Raw genomic sequence first — 23103 nt, 5'->3', positions numbered from 1 at the left:
ACAGAGGGCAGTGCCTGAGACACAGTAGTTACACAGTGGCACAGGGACGAACAGGAAGGAAAGGGTAGGCTCTGAAGATGGCTCAGGAGTTAAGAGCACTGGCTACTCTTGCAGAGGTCTTGGGTTCAGTTCCCAGTACCCACATGGTGACTCCAACCATCTGTAACTCCAGTCCCAAGGGATCTGACACCCTGTTCTGGCCTCACCATGATGTACAGCCATACAGACAGGCAAAAAACACCAATCTACATACAATAGAAAATAAATACATTTTTTTTTAAAGACAAGAAAGATGGTATAGAAAAAGAAAAGAAACACTTAGGTTTCACCTAACATTTCTGGCTAGAACACTCTCTCTCTCTCTCTCTCTCTCTCTCTCTCTCTCTCTCTCTCTCTCTCTCACACACACACACACACACACACACACACACTTGTGCGCATATGCACTAACTTATTTGTGGGTAGCCATGTGCCACAGCAAGTGTCTTAGGACAGCTACAGGAGTCAGTTCTCTTCATCCACCATGTGGGTCCCTGTGGGGACGAAACTGAGGCCATCCAGCTCGGGGGGGGGGGGCAAGCGCCTCTGTCCACTGAGCCATCCTGTTGTTCCCCCTGTTGCAACTATATGTCCTTACACATACATCTCACTTAGATAGTGAAAGGCATAAGGGTTTCATGGGCAATGCCAACACCCAACCTGTCATGCCCTTTAGCTCTTTCACAAATATCTTAATGTGCAGCTTGCTTTCACAAGCACATTGGCTAGAAAAGAGACAGACACACAGGCTTTCAACACGCATAGGGTTTAATGTGAGTTTAAGTAAGCTGTACGCTTCCCCAGGTCTGATCAGCCAGGTTCTAACGCCAACCACAGAGAGTGTAGGACCAGGCACAGCACAGCCAACTGCACCCACGCTCCCTCTTGTCTGTGAAACACGATGGTGGCACACTTCAGTTCCTGAGCTGCAGGCATAGCTCAGAGGGCTGGCAAGAGGGCTCAGGGGGCAGAGGCAGTCACTTCCTGCCTGGTGACCCAAGTTCTCTCCTCAGGATCCACATGGTAGATAGAAGGAGAGAAGCAATTTCTGCTTTTGTAACTCTGACCTCCACGTGTGTGCTGGGGCATGTGAGTGTGAACTTGCACACACCCACCCACGCAAGCAAAAAATAAAAATATTTATCCAAGTTCATCAACAGCTAAAGCTCTCACTGAAGGAAGAACAACAGCTGTGTCCAAACACTTGCATATTTACCTTGAATGTGCAAACTCAGCAGTGAGATTTAAAGAGACAGACAGGGGCAAGCAAGAGATGAGGAGAAAAATAAGATTCCAACTGTCTAAACAACTTGTGATCCAGCCAGGCAAACCCAGTCCAGGCTCCCTAGGGGCACTGGACTCTTGTGGAGCCTGGGGCAAGTGACTGAGTGAGTGAGCGCTCACTCGTCCTACCCTTGTTGGCTGAGGTGCAGAGAAGTGATGTGAATTAACATGACTGAAGACTGTAAGGTGCTCAGCAGCTCTGAAGAGCAGCCACCCAGATGCTATAGAATGTCACCTGTCACTATCCCTACCACCACCACGGAAGCAGTTATGTCTCCAGCACATAAGACACCTAACCGAGTGTCAAATGCCCTCGTCACAGAGAGGACATGGCACAGGATGTGAATGTAAATGAAACAGTCCCTTAAAGTCTCTAAAGCCGGCACTGTGGCCCCAGCACTAGCCGGCAGGCCTGCTACCCTCTCAGCCTGCATCCCCTACACTTGACCTCTCCCATGGCAATACTCAAGAGTCAATGTTTTCTCAACTCAGCAGCTCAGGGTCCAAGCAATGGCTCAGAGGCACAAGAGCGCTTGCTGCTCTTGCAGAGGACCTGGGTTCTGTTCCCAGTACCTCCATCAGCCAGCTTGCAGCCAGCTCCAGGGGATTTTACAGTCACTTATGGCCTCTACAGTGACTGCGCTCACACGGTGCACAGACATATAGGCAGACATGCAATGCATACACCTAAAATAAATCTAAGTCAATGGTAAGCAAATAAATAACCTAAAGCAGAAACTGTTATTTCACTTTTCAAGTCTGTCTGATTTCGAATGTGAGGAATAGCTGAGGGTGTAACGGCTGGAGTGTTTGCCCAGTGTATGAAAGGCCCAATCTTTAGAAAGACAGAAGGAGGGAGAGAGGGAGAGAAGAAGAGATGGAAGGGAGAGATGGGGAGGGAGGGTTATTAATGGAGGAGGTGTACCTGCACTGTCCCTGGTTGCAACATCAATGCCATGTGTAAGGATGGCATTCAGACACTCCAGATTCCCTTTGGATGCCACGACGTGGAAGCTGAATGAAAGAGAACACCCGTTATGCCATAGAAACTAACAAAGGTAAGTTAAATGTTCATGAGCTAGAGATGGCTCAGTGGCTAAGAGCACTGGTTACTCTTCCAGAGGACCTAGGTTCAATTCCGAGCACCCATATGGCAGCTCACAACTGTCTGTAACTCTAGTCCCGGGGAATCCAACACCCACTTCTGGCCTCCTTGGGCTCAAGGTATACATGTGCACAACAGATACATATGCAGGCAAAACATGCACTCACATTTAAAACAATGTTCTATCAATGTCATCCCTTATTAACATACACATGTGCATACACACACACACACACACACACACACACAGTGTTACAAAAGTTTTTTAGTTACCAGATCTGAAATTCTTAAAAATCTGATTTATAAACTAGCCAGGACACTCTAGAAGTATCTCCTTAGTATGAAACACTTGAATATTCTACAGCTTTGATAAGAGAAAAGGTCATTATATAATATCATTAGCCCTGTAATTTATTATTTTGCTATCAAAACCCCTGGTGCTTCTTGGAACTAAATTAATGTACACTGGACTTTTTCCTCTTGCCTTCCTTTTTTTTTTTAAGCATGTGTATATCCCTGTGGGGTGTGTGTGTATATATATGTATTTGAGGGTGTGTGTGTGTGTGTGTGTGTGTGTGTGTGTGTGTTTGAGGGTGTGTGAATGCACATGGAAGCCCGAGGCTGACACTGGGGTCTTCCTTCATCAACTCTGTCTTACTCAGGGAGGCAGGGTCTCACAATTGTGCCTACCCAGTCAGCCTGCCCAGGGCCCACCAGTCTCCACTCTCTGAGCTCAGGAGTTGACAGGCTGACCCCTCCCTGCACCCCACCTCTCCATGAGCTCAGGGATAAGAACTCTGGTCTTTGTGTTTGGGTGGCAAGCATTCACCCACTAAGCCACTTTCTAACCACACTGGAACATTTCTAAATGTTATTTTGTTTGATTTGAAATGTCCTGAAACTACCCCCAGAACGTTATAGAAGAGAGTTAAGACCACAGCAGAATAGACTTTCTTTGGAATTACCAAGCTAAGCTATCCCATGCTTTCTCCCTCCCACAGTGACTATTGTCAACATTTAATTCTTCCTCTTCTACCCGTGTGACTGACATTTCACACAAGCAGACCCCATTGATGACAGCCCCTAACAAGGTAGTCAAGCCTGCGTAAGACGCTAACTTTGGGGCTGGAGAGAGGAACCCACAGTTAAGGGTACTTGCTCCTCTTCCAGATAACTCCTAACACCCTCATCAGTTGGCTTACCACAACCCGGAACTCTGCACCAGAGGACCCGCCCCTTCTGTTTTCCATTGGCTCCCATATACATGTGTGCACACATACACATAAAATAAAACCTTTTATTAATAAACTGGCACTGACTAGAACTCATCCAAATCCAAACTTGTGAGGAGATGAGCATTGTGGGTAAAAGGCCCTGAGTCCAAGGTGACAGAGGAAGGATTTCCTGGGCAAGAGGACTGCCTCTGAAGATGTCAGGAGGAGGGCGTGAAAGTGCAGGCCCACGCTGGGCTCACCCTCAGCAGGAGGCTCCTTCCCTGGCCAGAGCAGAGGAGCTCGGTTTCCCACTGCTGAAGCCTTATTCTCCTGGCACCTCATCCCTGCCTTCACCAGTCTCCGTAGAATTAACATGTTTATGCCATATAAGTCCAATATTGATTCCTTCTGTGGTTTGTGGGTTTCGTCCCACTCAACTGCAAACTCAATAGTAAAAACAGAGTTTACTGTCTGTTTTACTTTTTGTTATGCTCTCTGACACAAGTGTGACGCCACACTCTCAAATGTCTGAACAAGTAAAGACAAAAGGCAAAATGCAGAATAGCTTGCAAATTGATTCTCAGATAGCAGGTCATTATAAGACTCTAATAATCCTAAGACAGGTGACATGCAACCAGAGAATGAGCCCCTCCCTAGGACAGCAGGGCTGAGGACAGCTCAAAGCACTCAAGCTGTTCTTAACAGACAAACCCGTTCTTCATTTTAATAGGACAAACACATTTGGGCCACGAGCATCATTAGGTCTCCTGAGACAATCACAACCCACAACACACTGTGTGGCCCTCTAGAGGCAGAGTTCTCCTCCCTACTAAGGTCTAAGACTGTGGAAATGCCAGTTTGGGATCATTTGTTTACACTCCTCAGCTCACAAACTTATAAAGACTATGGTCTTCATAACAGCCCACCACGACACTGACCGTGCACACGAGAGCAGGATTCCCAGCTAATCCACAAGCACTGCCCACGCTGCAGAACTATAAATAGCAGGCATGCTTCAGGAAGAACACATGTCAGTCATAGAAACATGGGCACAGAGCTGTACGTGACATAGGAGAAAGCTTTACAGAAACACTCTGCAACTAAGAAAACCTCTTTTTAAATACATGTAGTATATGTGTATGGGGGGGGGTGTCTTTCTATGACTGTGTATCTTTGTGTGTGTGTGTATGTCTGTGTGTGTGTGTCTTCATGTCTGTGTGTGTCTGTGTATGTATATATATGTTTGTATTATATGTCTGTGTGTATGTCTGTGTGTGTGTGTGTGTGTGTGTGTGTGTGTGTATGCCTGTGTGTTTGAGGATGTCTGGAAGCCAGAGACAGTGTTGGATCCACTGGAGTAGAGTTACAGGATTGTGTGCCTGCACTGGATATTCTTGATCAATAACACTGGTTTCTACCGTTACCACCATCTCTAGTGTCTTTCTGGAACCACAATAGGTCTTGTTGCTTCATAAAAGAATTTCAAAACCTTGGGACTAGAGAGATGGTTCTGTGGTTAAGAACACTTGGCTACTCTTAGAGAAGACACGGGTCCAATTCCCAGTACATATACACAGTGACTCACAACAGTCTATATCTTCAGTCCTAGAGGATCCAATCCATGTTTCTGGCCTCTGAGGGCTCCTGAATGCCCACATACATATACTTGGGCATGCACACACACGTATATACACATAAAATAAATAAAATATTTTCAAAAGTAAAAGTAAAAAAATGAAAACGAAATTATTTCAAAATGAAATTGTTTTTAAAATTTTCAAAATTAAGCCGGGCAGTGGTGGTGCACACCTTTAATCCCAGAACTTGGGAGGCAGAGGTAGGCAGATCTCCTCTGTGAGCTTGAGACCAGCCTAGCTCCAGAGCAAGTCCCAGGACAGCCAGGGCTACAAAGAGAAACCCTGTCTTGAAAAATATAACAAAACACATTCAAAATTAAAAATAAAAAAAAAACACTTCAAATTAAAATTGTTTTGCCACTAGAGATAATATAGAAGATACATCTGTAACACATTAAAGTTCGCTAAATCCAAAGTGCTTTCATTAAGAAAGAATATATAGCTAACCATATAAATAAAAAGGAAAACATCCTCCCCTGTGCATCCCAGGTAGACGGCTACTTCCTACAAAGAAACCCTGGAAGTCTAACAGGACCCAAGTGTTCACCAAATGACACCAAATGACGATTCTGTGGGGCTCGGTTAATAAAGATATTCGTACACATGAACTTTTGACCAACAGACACCAGACACTCAACAAACCGCCCATTCCAAACACCGAAAGTACAAGAACTGTGGGCACACGCACAGAGGGCTTTACCACCCTTAGCGATGGGGAAACAAGGAACTAGACAGAAGGGACTATAACTCACTTGTAGAGATTACATTTTACCATCTGTGCTATAAGCCACATCAAACATCATAAGATTTGTCAAAAAAAAAATAGGAGTAAGACATAAAAATTAACTTGTTTTTAAGGTAAAAGGAATTCTACTTGACTGGGCATGATGGCGCACACCTTTTAATCCCAGCACTTAGGAGGCAGAGACAGGTGGATCTCCATGGGTTTGAGGTCAGTCTGGTCTATATCTTGGTGAAGTTAGGTAAGGCTACATGGAGATATCCTGTCTCAATGAAAGCAAACAAAGAAACAGACAACTAGAAAGCTACTGGACAAAACTGAAAGACTGTGAAGCCAACAGTTTCAAAGTTTATTGCTGTTAAAACCTAAATTGTAGTCTCACTTTGCTCAACTGAAACTTTACACATTCCAAAGTCATAATCTACATCAAACATTAGTGATTAGATTCCTAATATTCACTTCTATATTTAGCAGCTCACTTCCAACCACACAATTTTGAAGAAAAAAAAATCCCCTGCAAGGCTAAGACAGGGAGTTTAGGAAATGGGACTTTTCACCACTGGTGCTGGGAGGGCTCCTGGCTACAGTTGTCAGGGCTGTAATTAGAGTCTTAACAGAATCAAGATCTACCCTTTAACCCAACTGCCTCTTAGCCTCAACCAGAAAGGAAACGGTGCAGATGTGGGTCGGGTGGGGAAGGGACATTGGCTCAGAGGCACAGAGTAATCCGGGAGTCCGTTCACACAAACACAGTGAGGGTGGGCTCTCTGACTGTGTCTCCCTGAGGCAAGCCAGGTCTCCAGCTCCTCTCTGTTCTGCTCAGTTTTGCTGAAACAAAAATGATCTAAATAAATGAAAAACTCCAACTGGGGCTTGGAGGAAAGGCCAGTGCCCTTTACTGAATGCTCCCAAGGTGGGAAGCTGGGGCCACATCCCAGCTCCAGGCCTCCTGAGGGCAGAACAAGCTAATTACGTTCTCAAGACTTCTCTCTGCGTCTTTCACTTGGCTGCCTCAAAGATAAAATATGATGAGGACTGAGGAAAAGTTTGTCAATAAGAATTCCCCAAATAGCACAGGCTGGGCTTTGCCTAAGCAGCTGGACACAGGAAAGAATTAAATGGAGGACAACTGTTAGTTTGTCTAAAATAGTTCAAAGTAAACAGTTCTGTGTCAGACCTTTAAAGTCACAAGAGGGATAGCCACAATTCGCAGGTGGCATTTGGACCCCAGGGCTTTACCCAGACCTCAGTGACAAGGGGATACTCACGCCGATCTGCCTTCCACATCTAGCTTGCCAGGATGGATGCCCTTTTTGGCAAGGATGGAGGATACTTTCTCCACATCCCCTCTTTCGGCAGCCTTCATCAACCGGTCATCGTACTTATTCCACTCCGCTGATTGCTACAGGAGGAGGAGAAAGGAAACAGCATAGCTTGTTAGTCAGCTCCCTTATGAAGGAGAGGAGACAGCAGGCCCTGGAGAGTGCATCACTCAGTTCCCAGCTGTACCCCAAATCCCTCTCTCTCTGCTATCCTCACTTGGCCAGAACAGCAGATTATTTATTTATGTATGTATTTAGTTACTTACTAACTTATTGGAGATGGGGTTTCTCTATGTAGCCCTGGGTGACCTGGAACCAGGCTGGCCTTGAACTCACAAGGATCCATCTGCTTCTGCCTCCTTAGTGCTGGGATTAAAGGCGTATAAACCCTTTCCCAAGTCATGTCTATTTACCTTAAACTTGAAAGAAAAATGTGTGTTTTCCATGTTTGATATCCTGTTGGCATCTTTGGGGCAAAGAAACGCAATTAATAATTACTGAATCCCCCACCCCACTCCTCAAGCTACCCAGAAAACTACAATTATGAGATACTCATGACCGAAGAGAGGAGTCACACTCCGGGCATCAAATGTCGTGAGTGGTAGAGCTGGGCCTTGGCTCCGACGGGTCCCTGTCCTGCTATGGCTCACACTTTCATAGATGTCTCCAGTTACTATCTCCAGCACCCCTAGGTGCAGTCAGTGGAACTCTGTGCACTGTAGCACACTATAATGACTCCTATTTCAAAGGTGTTAGAAATACAGCTGTACATATACAATATTCCATAGACCAAGGAATGAATCATACCTGTACATTAGGATAAAAAGAAACTAAAGAAGAAAGACTCTAAAGTATTGCCCTTTTGTTTGTTCATTGTTAATGCTGTTTAAGAGACAGGATCTTCCTATAGAGCCCAGACTGGCCTCAAACTGAGGCCATCCTCCTGCCTCAGTCTCCCAAGGTATGTACCACCATTGTCAGCACATTTTTTTTCTATTTTTGCAAAAACTCAGTGCATATAAACTTAAAAGGAAGGCGAAGGTCATTTAAAAAACAGGAGGAAGTAGCACACAAGATATATTTTAGTCACATCAAGGTTATGTTGGCTTTGATCCAAGAGCATACCGTGAGGCCAATAATTTGGGTCTTTTCTTAGTGCATAGATGTATCAGAACATGGGGTAAAACTATAAACATATGGGCTAGAGAGATGGCTCTGTGGTTAAGAGCACTGGCTGTTCTTCAGAGGACCTGGGATCAATTCCCAGGACCCAAATGGCAGCTCACAACTGTCCAGTTCTAGGGGATCCAACACCTTCACATGGACAGACATGTAGGCAAAACACCAATGTACATAAAATAAAAAATAAATTACTAAAAAAAGAAAATATAAACATCTATGTTTACATATATGTGAACATCTATAAGCATAGGTATGGTTTAACATTTAGAGAGAAGACCAAGGAAAAGTTCATTATTGAGTGATAGAACACGTTTTTAAGCACATAAGATTTAATCTTATAAAGTATCACATTGGGGCTGGCAAGATGGTTCAGACACTGAAGGTACTTGCCACCAAGTCTGACAACCTGAGTTCAATCCCCACGCCCCACATGGTAGAAGGAGAGGCCTGACTCCCACAAATTGGCCTCTGATCTCTGGCCACAAGCAATGCTATGTGCACACTCTTGTGCATACACACATAAAGTTTTTTAAACCGTGATAAAATAGTACATTAATTCACTGCTAAGTCCCATGCTAAACCAGTGCTACTTCTGTAACTCTGTAAGATGCAAGCATTTTCACGTAATTGGCAAAGTCAATTAATCCTTTGCCCACAAAACCCTCTAGATGTTTAAAAAGAAAAAAAAACCAAACAAACAAAAAAAAACAAAAAACACCACTTCCAAAATCTTCATAGTGAATTCTAGCAAGTGACTCATGAAACACTTGAGAGAGAAAAAATTGAACATGAAGATGTTTTTAACTCACTCCTGAGATTTACTTTCACGGACCCTGGTTTGAGCATCCATGGACTTCAGAAACGGAAGAATGAGGTTCAATTTAGTAATCAACCCATCTTCCTTTAACTTCCTAAGTCCAAACAGCCAACATGTGAGCAATGTCGGCCTCCTGACTCAAAACCTAACGTAGAGTTTACGCCTCACCTCTTTCACTTTAGAGCAAAGCAACCTAGCGCATGGCATGGCTCGGGAGTAGCAGTGGATTTAGAGGGAAGAGATGCTGCACTGTCGGATGCCGGGAGGGTTAGGTCATACTCACCACACAAATACCTGCCCTAGCTGATTAGTTTATCCTCAGACTTACAACAGCCCTGACCCCCAAAGAAACTTGCTGGGCAGCAAAAAAGCTCTACACAGCTCACAAAGCCCTACAAACCCCACAGGAAGCCTTTTAAAAGAGGAGGCAGAGGAGGAGGAGAAGCAGGAGGAGGAAGAGGAGGACGGGTCAATATGATTAAAGTCTCATGTGAGCGAGTAATTCTACATCCAACTTCATTAAGCACCATTTCCAGTTCTGGCCCAAAGTCAGTTAACAGCACTACCGCCAAGTTATTAACATTCTATCCTGTGCTTTTTAAGTCCAGAAAAACAAAAGCTCTTTTCAGTTGCTGTTAATACTGTGGGCGAGCAGAGGGGAAACGGTCAGCACAGAAATTGTCATTTATAAAACAGGAAACTTGAAAAGCACTGGAGAAGCCTGTGTACAGATCTTTGTTCCACAAGATACCTACTGAGTGGTTAGAAGCGCAAGGCAGCCAACAGTTCATCATAGCCAGCCTCCTGATCCGTGCTGCCACCGTGAACGACCCTGCATTAAGTTACAAATCTCTGCAGCTCACAAAGCCGATCTGCAGATGCCTAGCAAGGGACTCGGCCCCTCACATGCTGGGCTGCACGTAGCTTGGATCCCCAGGCTTAATTTCTTCATCTTTTGGCTCCTTCTCCACCTTCTTAAGACTGTAAAGGTCTCCTCTTTGCTGCCGAGCACGGGATGCAGAGCTGCCCAAGTCAGGTATGTAACTCCTCCTCTTTCTTACTTTCTTGTGAGCGGCCGGCTTCCAAAGTCTTCCCCTTTCAGGGACCCCATTGGAAGACACCCCACATCCTGCTTCATCCACGCTGCAGTCCAGACACTGCTGTGCACAAGACTGGCCACCTCCGAAGTGACCGGTAAACAGTGTGTGGCCTGCATCACATTAGGGCAGTTCTATTTTCGATTCCATAGAACCTGACAGCTGGGTGAAAGAAAGGGGCTGAGAACTCGTTGTCAATGCATGCCTTCCTTCTGAGTAACTAAACTCAGGGCTCCTGGGGAAATGACTCAAGCACATTGTGAAACACGCTGACCACGTCAATACAGTCCGTGTGAGTGTGTGACGAGGAGACCAGGGGGTGGGAGGTGGACAGACAAATCTGGTTATTCAACAAAACAGTATTTAAAGCCAGTTTCAATCTTAGGGCCATCTATCATAGAGTTACACTAGCCTGAACAAACAGGATATAAAATTCTATTTAAAGCAAATGTGTCATGCTTTCATTTAAGGAAATGTATGCACACACACACACACACACACACCCCACCTTGAATGTTAGTACCCCCGGCTGGCTAGCTCTGCCTACAACCAGGTTTCAGCTTACAACTGCTGCCAGTCTGTCTCCTCACATGTCAAACAAGAAGGGACAAGGGCACTGCCAAGCATGGTGATGGAGACTGTGCCACAAATTTTAATTTAAAACTTTAAATTTAACACTTGGCATCCTGCATTTCCAAGCTTAGCGCCCTGTCTGTGAGAATGAGCAAGCACTGTTTTGGTAGAAAGTCAGATGATCTGGATTCGTGGAGAAGAACAAAACACAGTAAAATAAACTGACTAGAGCTAACAGAAAAAAATCCATCCCAAAGCCGAGCTTCGGCGTAGACACAGCTAGGTGGGGAGGGGAGAGACAACCCTTCCATGTGTTCTACAACATCAAGATTGGCCACATTACCTAGGCTGCTCCCTCTTCCAGCTCAGGTTGTTTAATTTTGATGTGTGTGTGTGTGTGTGTGTGTATCTATGTGTGTATCTCAGTGTGTCTGTGTGACTCAGTGTGTATCTGTAGGACTCAGAGTGTGTGTATCCATGCATGTACATATGTGTGTCTATGTGTTTACTGTGTTCTACATACCACAGCAGCATGAGAATAACTTACAGATCCTCTAAAACACATATTCAGGAAAACTGTTTCCTGGGAATGTGACACATTCCAAGCCATGCTTGGAGGAAGGAGGTGAGCGTCCCACCAGAAATCACGCTGCCTATTGAAAATGCTGCATGAACTCCAACAAGGAACCAGTTCCCTCCAGTCGCAACACAAGCCAGGAGGCCCATATTCTAATTATAAAGCACATATAGACACACGCCTTGTTGAATTCTTTCGGAAACAATGAGGTATTTTCCTCCCAGGCCGCATGAGATACCAAAGGGTCACTTGGCCCCAGAGCCTCCACCCAGCCTAGTCTCTCTTCTTCAGGGGAGATCCAGGCTGGAACTCAGACCTTGGCCTTTTGGGTAACAGAGCAAGCACATTCTTTCTAGAAATAGCCAGCAAAGGCAGAGAAAATAAAAAAGGAGGGGAACCTGGAAGGACTCTCCAGAGTCACACAAGGGCCTCTCAATTCAGGAGACAGGCTACGTGCACCCCTGCAGATGGCTGCCCCAGATGCCACCATCCAGCCCTATGCACACCCACCCCCACAGTGGCTTCCTAAGGACCAGAGTACAGCCCTGACTCTGCTGCCTGCAGACCTGGAAGGCTATTCCCTAGCTTCCACTTGGGTCACTCTCAAAATGTCCCGTCCTCAGAGGTCTCCTCGACCCCTATGCCTGAGCATGCTGCCCACCACTCCCCTCTACTCATCCCTCTAACTGGTACAAGGGACCCTTCTTCAAACTGCAGTCACCTCTGTCCTTACACTAATTCCACCCATCCCTCTATGATCCCTCCAACGTTTACACACAACAGAGGTCTCAGTTCTCTGTCTCAAAGCCATGAAACTGACTTTAAAATAGGTAATCTGGTAGCTACTGGGTTCTTACTCGGGGTGGGAAGAATTCCAGTCTCCAGGTCCTCTCTCTCTCTCCCACACTCCCTGTTCACTAGGCAGGATCTGTACTGCCCTGGGAAGTGGCAGGAAGATGTGGGTGGCTCAGCTAGTTGCGAGTGGGTCCACAGACCTCCCAGTCAAAAAAACCATTCTTCTGGTCCTCTCCTCCTGGGCCATGCACCTTGGGTCTGCCTTTCTGCTCCACAGACAGCAGACATCTCTGGGCCTCTCAGAAACCTATTAGCTGTGGCTTAAGAAGGAGCTTTAGGGAGAGACAAACAAGAGCTCACACCTGCTGTGTACACCAGGGGAGCAGACAGGGACAGAAAAGCCACCTGCAAAAAGTTAAAGACTGGATGCATTTGAAAAGCTGGTGGCTGGGGCTGGCAGATGATAACCTCCAACGTGGACGGAATCAGCCAGTTACAAGTGCTCCTGGTCAGGGACACTAATACAAGAAAATTCAAGAAAGAAGTATTAAAAAAAAATTTTTTTAAAGTGTTTCTTCCTGCTTTCCTATGTCAACTTCATCTCTGGGGTAGCCAACTCATTGGCAGAATGTTTCTGTTTTGGTTTGTTCTTTTCTTTTAAGACAGGGTCTCATATCACCCAGGCTAGCCTGGAACTTTATATAGTGCAGGATGGTGTTACTATACCTCTGACTCCTGCCTCCATCTCCCTAATACTGGGAGCATAGGTGTGTGCTGCCATGCTCAATCTGTGGAGTTCTGAGAGTCTAACTCAGGGCTCCCTGAAAGCTAGGCAAACACTGCCAACTGAGCCCTTAAGTGTCTCTATATGGGTATTGGGGACAGAGAGGCTCTTTACTTTTTGATCTTTACTCAGTCAATGTCTCTGGACCAGGCTCCTTACAACTACTGACATCACAGAAAAGTCGTCACCCACACTTACATCTTCTGATGGCCGAGCTTACCACCACCTTTGACGTAGTCTAAGCAAAAAATTAAAAATAGAAATCTGTTCAAACCTTTAGAAATAATAATTTACAAACAATACAGGGGGGGGGGAGAGAAATATAATAAGCCACAGATGCATCCTGGGATGTTGCAGTCTTGATTTTTTTACAGATGGCTTCTTTTCTGCTTTCTTTGATTTTGCTTTGTAGTTGAAGGACATGAAGCTCAGGTATAAACTGCTCCCTTGGTCCACACAGAAATAAGAGAATTTTTTTTAAAAAAGAAGAAAATGAAAGATCTAGGGCAAATCACGGTTTCTTAAAAAACACTTGCAGCCCAAGAAAGGGCTGAAGAGAGGCTCAGTGGCTAAGAGCACTTGTTGCTCTGGCAGACCATCTAGAAGTGTAGCTCCAGTCCTAGGTGATCTGCCGCCCTCTTCTGGGCTTCTTGGGCACTGCATACATGTGGTGCACATACATGTATACAGGCAAAAACTCATGCACATAAAATAAAGCTAAAAAAAGACACAGCAAGAAAGGAAGATGGCAATGGGTAGGTTAAAAGGGACACTGGACTCTTAACAGCTGAACACACACAAGCAGCGAACGTTGGTCCCTGAGCAAACAAATTTTTTAGGAGTGTGACCACAGACTAGCTAGATAAGGACATGAAACAATTATTAAAAATGGAGGGTGTTGGTGTGAAACTGTTGGTGTATATATTTCAGCTATATTTTTAAAAATTACATGTTATATCATGTTCAGATACAATAAGATATCAATTACACGCCTTGAACCCAATCAAAAATGATCAGGGTGAACCAAATTCAACATCATGTTTGGTATGATGAAGAACTGACAAACCCCATCACTGCAATGCAAGGAGAGCTCATGATGTAAAGATCGATCAGTGTCACACGCCACCAAGTGACTGGACAGAGGATGGCATCTCAACTAATGCAGGAAAACTATCTGGTGAACTTTGACAGCGTTCCATGATTAAAGGAGTCCATTGGCTGGCATGATGGCTCAGCAAGTAGAAACATCTATTCAATCCCAGGACCTACATAGGAGAATAGAGAACAGATTCCTGCGAGTTGTGCTCTGACCTCCACATGTGCACATGCACATGCATACACACGCACATGCACATACACGCATGCACACAAGCACACACACAAAGAGTCACTTGTTTCCTGTGCTGGACAGAAATGTTTACATTTGCGGTGACTCTTTCGGCTAGTTTTTGCTTTGGCGCCATATGTACGATCTCCACTGTCCTGAAGGCTTCTCCTTTGCTTCCTCGGATTTTACAGTAAGAAGGCACGTGTCTATGTCTCTAAGCATGTGAAGGCGGCTTTTTTTTTTTCAACCTGGTGCAATGTAAGAGTCTAGCTTCATGTTTTGTGGGTAGATAGATAATCGGCTTTCCCAACAATGTTTGTTGAGACATGATCTTATACTCATTAGGATAACTACTATCAAAGGAAGAAAAGAAAAAGATACCAAGGAGCATGGGCCCTCTCCACTTCTGGGCATCCATTCAAAAGAATACCCATGCCCACTGCAGCATTCCTCCCAACAGCCAGGAGTAGACACAGCACAGACTGTCCCTGCTGAGTGATACAGTGGAATAGTATGCAGTTCTTATGAAGGCAGTCAGGTCCCATGGAAACACGGCACTAAATAAGTTAGTCCCCTCCTCCTCCTCCTCCTCCTCCTCTACTCCTCCCTCCCTTTCTACCCCCCTCTCTCCCCCCACCCCACTCCTTCCCTCCCTCTCTCTCTCTTTCTCCTTCCCCCCCCGCCCCCCCACCCTCACACGGTGTATAAGCATAAGGCCACCTTCATAGGAATCAAAAGTAGTTCAATTCCTAGAAATAAAAAACTGATTGGTAATTGTCAGGGGAGGGGAAGGGAGTGACTGAAGAAAAGGGAGAGTTTTGGTTTTGGTCCTGTCTGCTGAGACAGTTCTGCAGATCACTGCAGGACACTGGACACACAACCCTGAACCACACACTTAACAATGATGAGCCTCTGCTACAGTTCACAGTGGAGTGATTTTATATTATGTTACGATTTTTGACCCAGCAATAACTTGAATATAAATATGATATCTTAGATACCATTAATATGATTGATACAAATTTATAACTTTTTACAACTCCAAGGTGGGTGAGAGTGGCTGCCAGCTGCCAGTAGCCATCAAAGCTCAGCACAGGCCCACAGTGTGTGCTAAGAGCCAGCCTCTCACCTGACGTTCCATCAACTGCTCGGGTGTGCTTCGGTACACCTGCTGGAGGGCACCTTAAGCTGTGCCACCTGGTTACCAGGAAGGCCCTATGTGTCACTAACAGTGGAAGCACAGCCCATCAGTCCTTTAGGAAGCCACCTCTCTGCTCTGCGCACCTCAGAGTATCTTGGCATGTGGCAGCCAGGCACTTTACACAGCCCTGCAGGGGCAGGGGCAAGCTCCTGTGTACTCAGTAGTTTTATGTCAACCTGACACAAGCTAGAGTCATTTGGAGGAAGGAACCTCAGCTGAGGAGATGCTCCACCAGATTGGCCTGTGGTGCATTTTCTCGGATGATGATTGATGGGCAGGTCCAAGCTGAGTGGGGCAGGACTATCCTAGACTGGTGGTATGGGGTTCTATAAGAAAGCAGGCCAAGCAAGCAAAAGGAAGCAAGCCAGTAAGCAGCATCCCTCCACGGTCTCTGCACCAGCTCCTGCCTCCAGGTTTCCACCTTGACTTCCTTCAGTGATGGCTGAAATAAACCCTTTCCTCCCCAAGCTGCTTTTGGTCATGGTGTTTCATCCCAGAAACAGTAACCCTGAGAAACCCTGAAAGCAAGAAGCCCATTTTTACTAACAAGCGCCAATGTTGAGCATATAACGAATGCACTTCTTTCTTTAATTTTAGGTGTATGTGTATGTACACATGTGTTTGCGTGTGTCTGTGTGCATACACGTGCACATGTGTGTGTGTGGTTCCAGAAGCTTTCGGTGTTGTCCTCAGGAAGAGTATCCACCTCGTAGCCTGGCTGGCCAGTGAACCAGGAACCCTCCTCTCTCTGACTCTCCAGTGTTGGGATCACAGGCCCACACTATTCCTCCCAACGTTTTCTCATGGGTCTTTGTGCTTGTAAGGCAGGAGTTTTCCCAAGTGAGCCATCCCCCAGCAAAGACAGTTCCATAACTACTCACTGTACTGGTTTGAAAAGGAGATAATCAACTCCAAATGCAGCTATCCAAAATACCTATGGTAAAGTCAAATTACAGCTGTCTCTCAAGAATAAATACGGCATCCTAACGCAAAGCAGCAATTCCACTAGGTGGGTCGCCCTGAGGGTAACTTTACACTTTGTGGTGGCTTGAATGAGAAATGTCCCCGAGAGGCTCTGGCATTTGAAAACTTGCTCCCTAGTTGCTTTGCAGAGGTTATGGATCCTTACTGGAGGAAGCAAGTCCCTCAGGGCAGGCGTTTGGTGGGACAGTGCCTTGTCCCACTTCCAGTTCACACTGCTTTTGGACTGCACGGGCTTCCCCACATCCAGCCCCACGTCTAGTTCACACTTGCCGCTGTTTGGATGGATGGGAACATGATCTCTCAGCTTCCTGCTCCAGCCGCCCGCCGTGTTTCCCCTGCCATTATGGATTCTCCCTTGGGAGCTGTAAGAGCAGTAAACTCTCCCTTGGATAAGCCACAATGGGACCTGGTGTTTTATCACAGCAGCAGTGAGGTAACTAATACAAGAGCAACACAAAGCAACACCTCCCAGGTCTCAACACGGGCGCCTCAGTCATACCAACTGCACATTAGTAACGTTTTCAGAAATGACATAAATTTAAAGTAATGTGTGTTTGGCCAGATGTGGCAGTGTACGCCTTTAATCCCAGCACTTGGGAGGCAGAGGCTGGCAGATATCTGTGAGTTCAAAGCCAGCCTGGCCTATGTACTGTATTCCAAGACAATCAGAGCTACACAGGGAGACCCTGTCTGTGGCCTCCCTTCCCCCAGCCTGGAACCTGCTTGCTCAAGGGTGGAGCTAACAGCTCATTCGTCCTGCCACGCCCACTGCTGGAACCTGCCTTTGCTGCCTGGAGGCACACACGTGTTCGTCCTGCTACTGGACCCTGAGTTACTTGGCGGGAAATTGGGTTCCCTCCCCCTTCCTTTATAACTGAGTGTCTGGAAATAGTAAAATCGAGCCTTGATCAGAACGTTTGTTGTCTTGGCTCCATTCTTTCTTCCGCCCCGTCTAGATTCCTCTCTTTTCAGATCGAACTGCCATTCTCAGTTGAACCGTTCGTGTTGTGGACTGCGGGCAGGCCGCAACAGTTGGCGCCAGAACTGGGACCTGAAGAATGGCAGAGGGATGCTAAGAGAAACGACTGCTGTGTGGAGCTCCACAAGAAAGGAAAGGATCTTCGTATCGGAGGAGCATCGGAGCAACGGACAGGTACACATGCTAGCGCTAGCCTAAAAAATTTCAGTTTTGTAAAGTGTTGCTGAGGATGCGGTGGATACGGATCAAGTTTGAATCAGTGCTAACCCAACACTGTTTCTGCTTGGGTCAGCAGCTCGTTAATCGGAACTAGATACGGAGACAGGCGGTGTGCCGCAGCTTTTTAGAAAGCTGCTTAGGTGGAAGAAGGAAGGGTTTAAAGTCATGGATCAGGCGGTTGTTTTTAGCTTTCAGGAGTTGTTTCAGGCCAGAGGAGTAAGGCTTGAAGTACAATTAGTAAGAAATTTTTTAGATAAGATAGATAGCTGTTGTCCATGGTTCAAAGAAGAAGAAACGATAGATTGTGGAACCTGGGAGAAAGTTTGTGAGGCCCTGAATATCGCTCAGACAGATAATTTTACCCTAGGCCTCTAGGCGCTTGTAAATGATGCTATAAAAGATGCAACTTTTCCAGGGCTAAATCGCCCTCAGGCAGAACTTGTGGTATCTCAGGAGGAGTGCCTATCAGAGAAGGCCTCCTCAGAAAAAGATCTTCTTAACTCAAAAATTGATAAATGTGGTTCCTATCCTAAATAGTAAAATTTAAGATAAGATATAAAGCAATGCCTCTTTATTAAAGCGTTAAAGCTTGCTTTAATAGGTATTCATAGGTATTAGTTGATATCCAAACTTCGTAATATGATAGTAATGCTTCTAATATTGATTTTAACAGTGATAAATTGTTTTAAACATAGGTTTTGCTTTCCCAAAGTTGTAGATATTATCCTAACCTTGCACAAAAACTTAAAAATTATGGTTAAAACTGCCATTGTTCCATTGACTGCAGCTTGCAGTTTGATTGCAAATTTAAGATTAATGCTCAGATTAAAAGGTATTTTACCTTTGAGTCAATACAGGGCTCTGGGCAGTCCCAGAGCGGCTTGTGGCCCTTTCTTTTGTTTTGCAAACAATGCCTAAAAAAGTTTTTCCCTGTGTTCAAGAAAATTTCTTTTTAACAGTGTTACAGATCTATTCAGATGTTTAAAATAATGCTTAAATTCAAAGATTTTTGCTTCTAGTAAACTGGTAATCACTAGAAAATTTTGCCTCTACGTATGGCTAATATAGCTTTACATTATGTAAGAAAAATGTTTATTGTTTCTGCTTCTTTACAAGAAGCCAAAAGTTTTAATCTTTCAGTATATATTGTTTCCTAAGTGGAAAGTATTTTATTAACTAATGCTTCTCAAGGGAAGTTTACCTTAAATCCTTGCTTGTCATTTTTCCAGTTTAGACTAGCTTCTAGCCTTTTAACTTTATGGCAATAGTACATCAGAGACTGTATATTCAGACTTAGTAAAATTAGTCATTTAATAGAGTCATAATGATTTTTCACTCTTCTTCAGTGTGACCAGCCATTCTAACTCAATCTTAGACTGGTCTAATATTCAATTCAATTATTAGAGATTCCTATATTCTAAATTACCTAGCAAAGTTAATTCAGAGCATTTCCCCCAAGGTCACCAAAGGCTCATCTTGCCTTCACCTTATTTGTCCTAAACGTTTTGCAAACTGACATGAAAGGTCAGTCTGCAGCTGAACGCCACTGGCACCCAGTTACTTCTAATTCTTATGCATTGGTAAAATGGAAGGACGCCCTGACTAATAAATGGAAGGGTCCAGATCCAGTTCTAATCTGGGGAAGAGGCTCGGTTTGTGTTTTTTCACGAGATGAAGATGAAGCACGGTGGCTACCAGAGAGATTAATTCATCAGGTAAACACAGATTCTGTCTCTTCTCGTAAGTATCATTCTAAAGACTAAAATTCCTCTTGTGCTTAGAATTCAGCTGGGAGTGGAAGCTCCCAAAAAACTGTTTTCCTCTGAGCCAATTCCCCTACAGGAGGCCGGAGATTAGCTTTAGTTTTACAATTTGCATCTAAATAAAGTACCTTGACTTCTCCAAACAGAAAATTTACATTGCTACACTCTCATTGTTTAGATTTCTTCCTTTTCTCAAGCAGGTCAATCTACATTCTCCGGTTCTCCGCCCCTAAGAGCAAACAGGTGGTACTGCTAATCTCCCTTCCAAGGACATCCCAGCATGTGGTTTTCAGTCTAAGATAAGATTTAGATTTACCAGGAGAGCTAGGGAAGTAGAAATTTCATATATATTTACAGAGATTAGTTCTTATTTTGATAGAGATGGGCTTAGTCCCTTAGCTGGCCTCTGGCTTTTCACCCTTGCTGTTACTGCAAGGTGTCCTTAGTTCCTCAGGCTATTGGGAATAACAGAGATGAAGAGGAAAGACTTTCAGCTCCTATTTTAACCAAAATTAATGGTGTTAATACTGACATAATTCTTGTCTAGGCCTTGCTAAATCTGAGGTTGACAAGTCTCATATAGAGATCGCGCATAACTCAGAACTGCGCTACTGATTCATAATCATATGAATACAGTATGGGTACCGCTTGGCGCAGGAGATTACTGCGGAGGGAAGGTCCAGCTTGACCGTTTCTGAGTTCCCTGTGCGACACACCTGATTTGAAGGAGGTTGGTATCCGATTCCAGCTAAAAACCAAAAATACCTAAGGCTCTGCCTCCCCTCCCCAAAAGATACCAAGAGCCACTGATGTGAGTTGTTATAAAGCTCACGGGAGGAATCAGGTCAATGTCCACCCAAGTCAAGGTTAAAGGCCCACTCATCTATGGATGAAAAAAATCATTTGATCACCTCTGTTAAGCATTGCCTATTTAAACTTAATTAATAGGGGGGAGAGAGGTTGGAGACCTTACTGTCGTAAGGGCAGGCCCTTCACTGCCTCCCACCAAAATAAAAAAGCCAACTGGCCTTGTACTAGGAGCCAGCCAGTCTTACCCCTTCTCACTGTTTCCCCTGCCTGTCACCCAAAATTGCGGAGGATTATCAGCTCAGTGTTATTCTAAATTTGTTTAGTTAAACTCAGCCAGGGTTCCAACGCCCTACTTAAAATGCAAACAGGTAGCTACCTATTCAGCACTAATTAGCATTATAAAGTCAGAGCCTATTCTGTTAGTGGTCTACTAGGATAATAAAGACAGTCTTAGCCAAATACAGTTTACCATTAGAAAAGTTAGGGAATCCCACGGAAACAGGTTTTTTCTTTGGCCCTAGGAACTCAGGCAGAACTATTGAACATAGATAATTTTTCTGCCTCAGGCCAGCCCCTTTTTTATTTTTGTTTGTTTTGTTATCTAATGGGAGGAGATGTGGCCTCCCTTCCCCCAGCCTGGAACCTGCTTGCTCAAGGGTGGAGCTAACAGCTCATTCGTCCTGCCACGCCCACTGCTGGAACCTGCCTTTGCTGCCTGGAGGCACACACGTGTTCGTCCTGCTACTGGACCCTGAGTTACTTGGTGGGAAATTGGGTTCCCTCCCCCTTCCTTTATAACTGAGTGTCTGGAAATAGTAAAATCGAGCCTTGATCAGAACGTTTGTTGTCTTGGCTCCATTCTTTCTTCCGCCCCGTCTAGATTCCTCTCTTTTCAGATCGAACTGCCATTCTCAGTTGAACCGTTCGTGTTGTGGACTGCGGGCAGGCCGCAACACCTGTCTCACAAACAAAACAGCAGCAAAGCAAACACAGGCTCCGTCCAGAAAGCCCTGAGTACATTCACGCTTTCACATGAAAAGGGTAACCCATAACCCCCCTGCTAAGGGCTGGTTCTGAAATTGTCCTAACAGCTCATGTGTTGAAGGCTTGGGTCCCAGCAGAGTCCTTGGAATGGGACCTTCCAGAGGTGACTGGATCACAAGGACTCTGGCCTCAGGATGTGATTTGCCCATTCATGAATACATATTGGGCTTCCTGGAGGTAGTAGACACTTGAGGCAGGGCAAGTGGGGGAAACAGATCACTGACAGTGGCCTCTTTAAAAGCCCTCGGCATCTTCCTCTTCCTCTACCTCCCTCCAACCTCTCCTTCCTGGAGGCAACAAGTGCATTCGCTGCTTACTGCTGCTCCAATGTGATACCTGATTCATCACTATGCTAAAAGTGACAGGGCCAACCATGGACGTGGACCTCTAAGCCTGAGCCAAGATGCCTGAGTTGATTGTCTCAGTCTGCAGAATCTGTTACTGTCTCTAAGCAAACAGTGTCAAGTTGAGTTAAATCACAGGATGCACAATTGAGGTTGCTGGAAAATTCTCTGGCATGTGGGGAGCCCCCCTCCCCCTAGGTATCTGGTCATACAACGTTTATAAGTCAACAGCCTGAGGGCTGCTGTCACAGTGAACAAGAGCTAACTAGTATACCTACTATCAGAAATGACCATTATTGAACATTTTGTCTGTGTTTTTGTTTGAAGTTGAATTGAGGGTTTTTTTGTTTTGTTTTGTTTTGTTTTAATCTATGTGATTTCAACACTGACTGTGAATTCCTTGGTATTTAGGACAGGCATTCCTGAGGGGGGAAAGCTATAGATGTAAAGAAATAGGAAGACTTTAAAATACAGGCAAAGCGGGGCCAGTGAGGGGCTCTGCTGGTGAAGAGCCTTTCTGCCAAGGCTGACATCTGAGTCTGCTCCCCAGTGTAACATGGGAGGAGGAGAGAGCCCACTCCTCCAAGCTGGCCTCCCTCTGCCCCGCCCCGTGCACGCCAGGGTGTTCTCGGCAACCTCACAGGTGATAATTTTACTTTAAGCTGGCGGCCTTCTGTGAGAGGCAAAGCTGACTCCACTACTCTCGACCTCCCTGAGGAACAATTCTTTGCCCAGATGCGCAGGGAGTTTCCCACATGCCAAGCAGGGGACACCTGGGTGTCCCAGAGCTGAACCCTTGCTTAGAGGTAGTTCTGGCTCTCCCGGGTTAAGAGCCCAGCGGCCCTCATCTCCCGGATGCTATGATTTAAACAGGCTTGACTGTTCACGCTGAATTTGGTCTTCTGTGTGGCTGGTGATTTGTCACTGACAGGGACAAAGCTTTTCTTGAAGAACTGGGTTATTTACCAGCAGAGCAGCATGTTATAAAGTTTGGGCGTCACACCCTGCACTTGTTCTTAGGACACCTTCACCAGAACTGAAAGCCATTCTGACTGCATGCTCTTCAACTCCCCAGCCTCAAGAACTGGGTCAAAACAAAAACAAAAACAAAAACAAAACAAAAAACAACTTTTTTAAAAAAAGTAAATCACCTTGTCTCGGGTATTCTGCTATAGCCACAGAAAAACAGACTAAGACAGCTGTCAGTTGCCATCCCCAGGTTGTGGCCTGTGTTCCTCATAGGTTGGCTGCAAACCATGGCTCC

The 23103-nt window shown here is 45.2% G+C and overlaps 1 protein-coding gene across 2 annotated transcripts in view; it reads right to left on the bottom strand.

Moving 5' to 3' along the window:
* Uaca (uveal autoantigen with coiled-coil domains and ankyrin repeats) overlaps positions 1-23103 on the bottom strand; it is an 88045-nt gene that overhangs the window by 30614 nt on the left and 34328 nt on the right. Inside the window, exons 1-3 of one of the 2 annotated variants that reach the window (XM_021172628.3) lie at positions 10098-10352; positions 7290-7423; positions 2249-2337 (exon numbers count right to left, since the gene is read on the bottom strand). In XM_021172628.3, coding sequence (XP_021028287.1) covers positions 2249-2337; positions 7290-7423; positions 10098-10136 — 262 coding nt within the window. In that variant the 5' untranslated portion in view covers positions 10137-10352. Of the gene's footprint in view, positions 1-2248; positions 2338-7289; positions 7424-10097; positions 10353-23103 lie in introns of those variants that run through there. The other variant, XM_021172627.2, reaches the window with a different exon arrangement.

Source organism: Mus caroli, unplaced genomic scaffold (genome assembly GCF_978045245.1).
Source record: "Mus caroli unplaced genomic scaffold, Mus_caroli_1 scaffold_11, whole genome shotgun sequence".
Classification (NCBI taxonomy): Eukaryota; Metazoa; Chordata; class Mammalia; order Rodentia; family Muridae; genus Mus; species Mus caroli.
The sequence above is the reverse complement of the archived record's forward strand: the minus strand, read 5'-3'. Positions and strand labels throughout refer to the sequence as shown.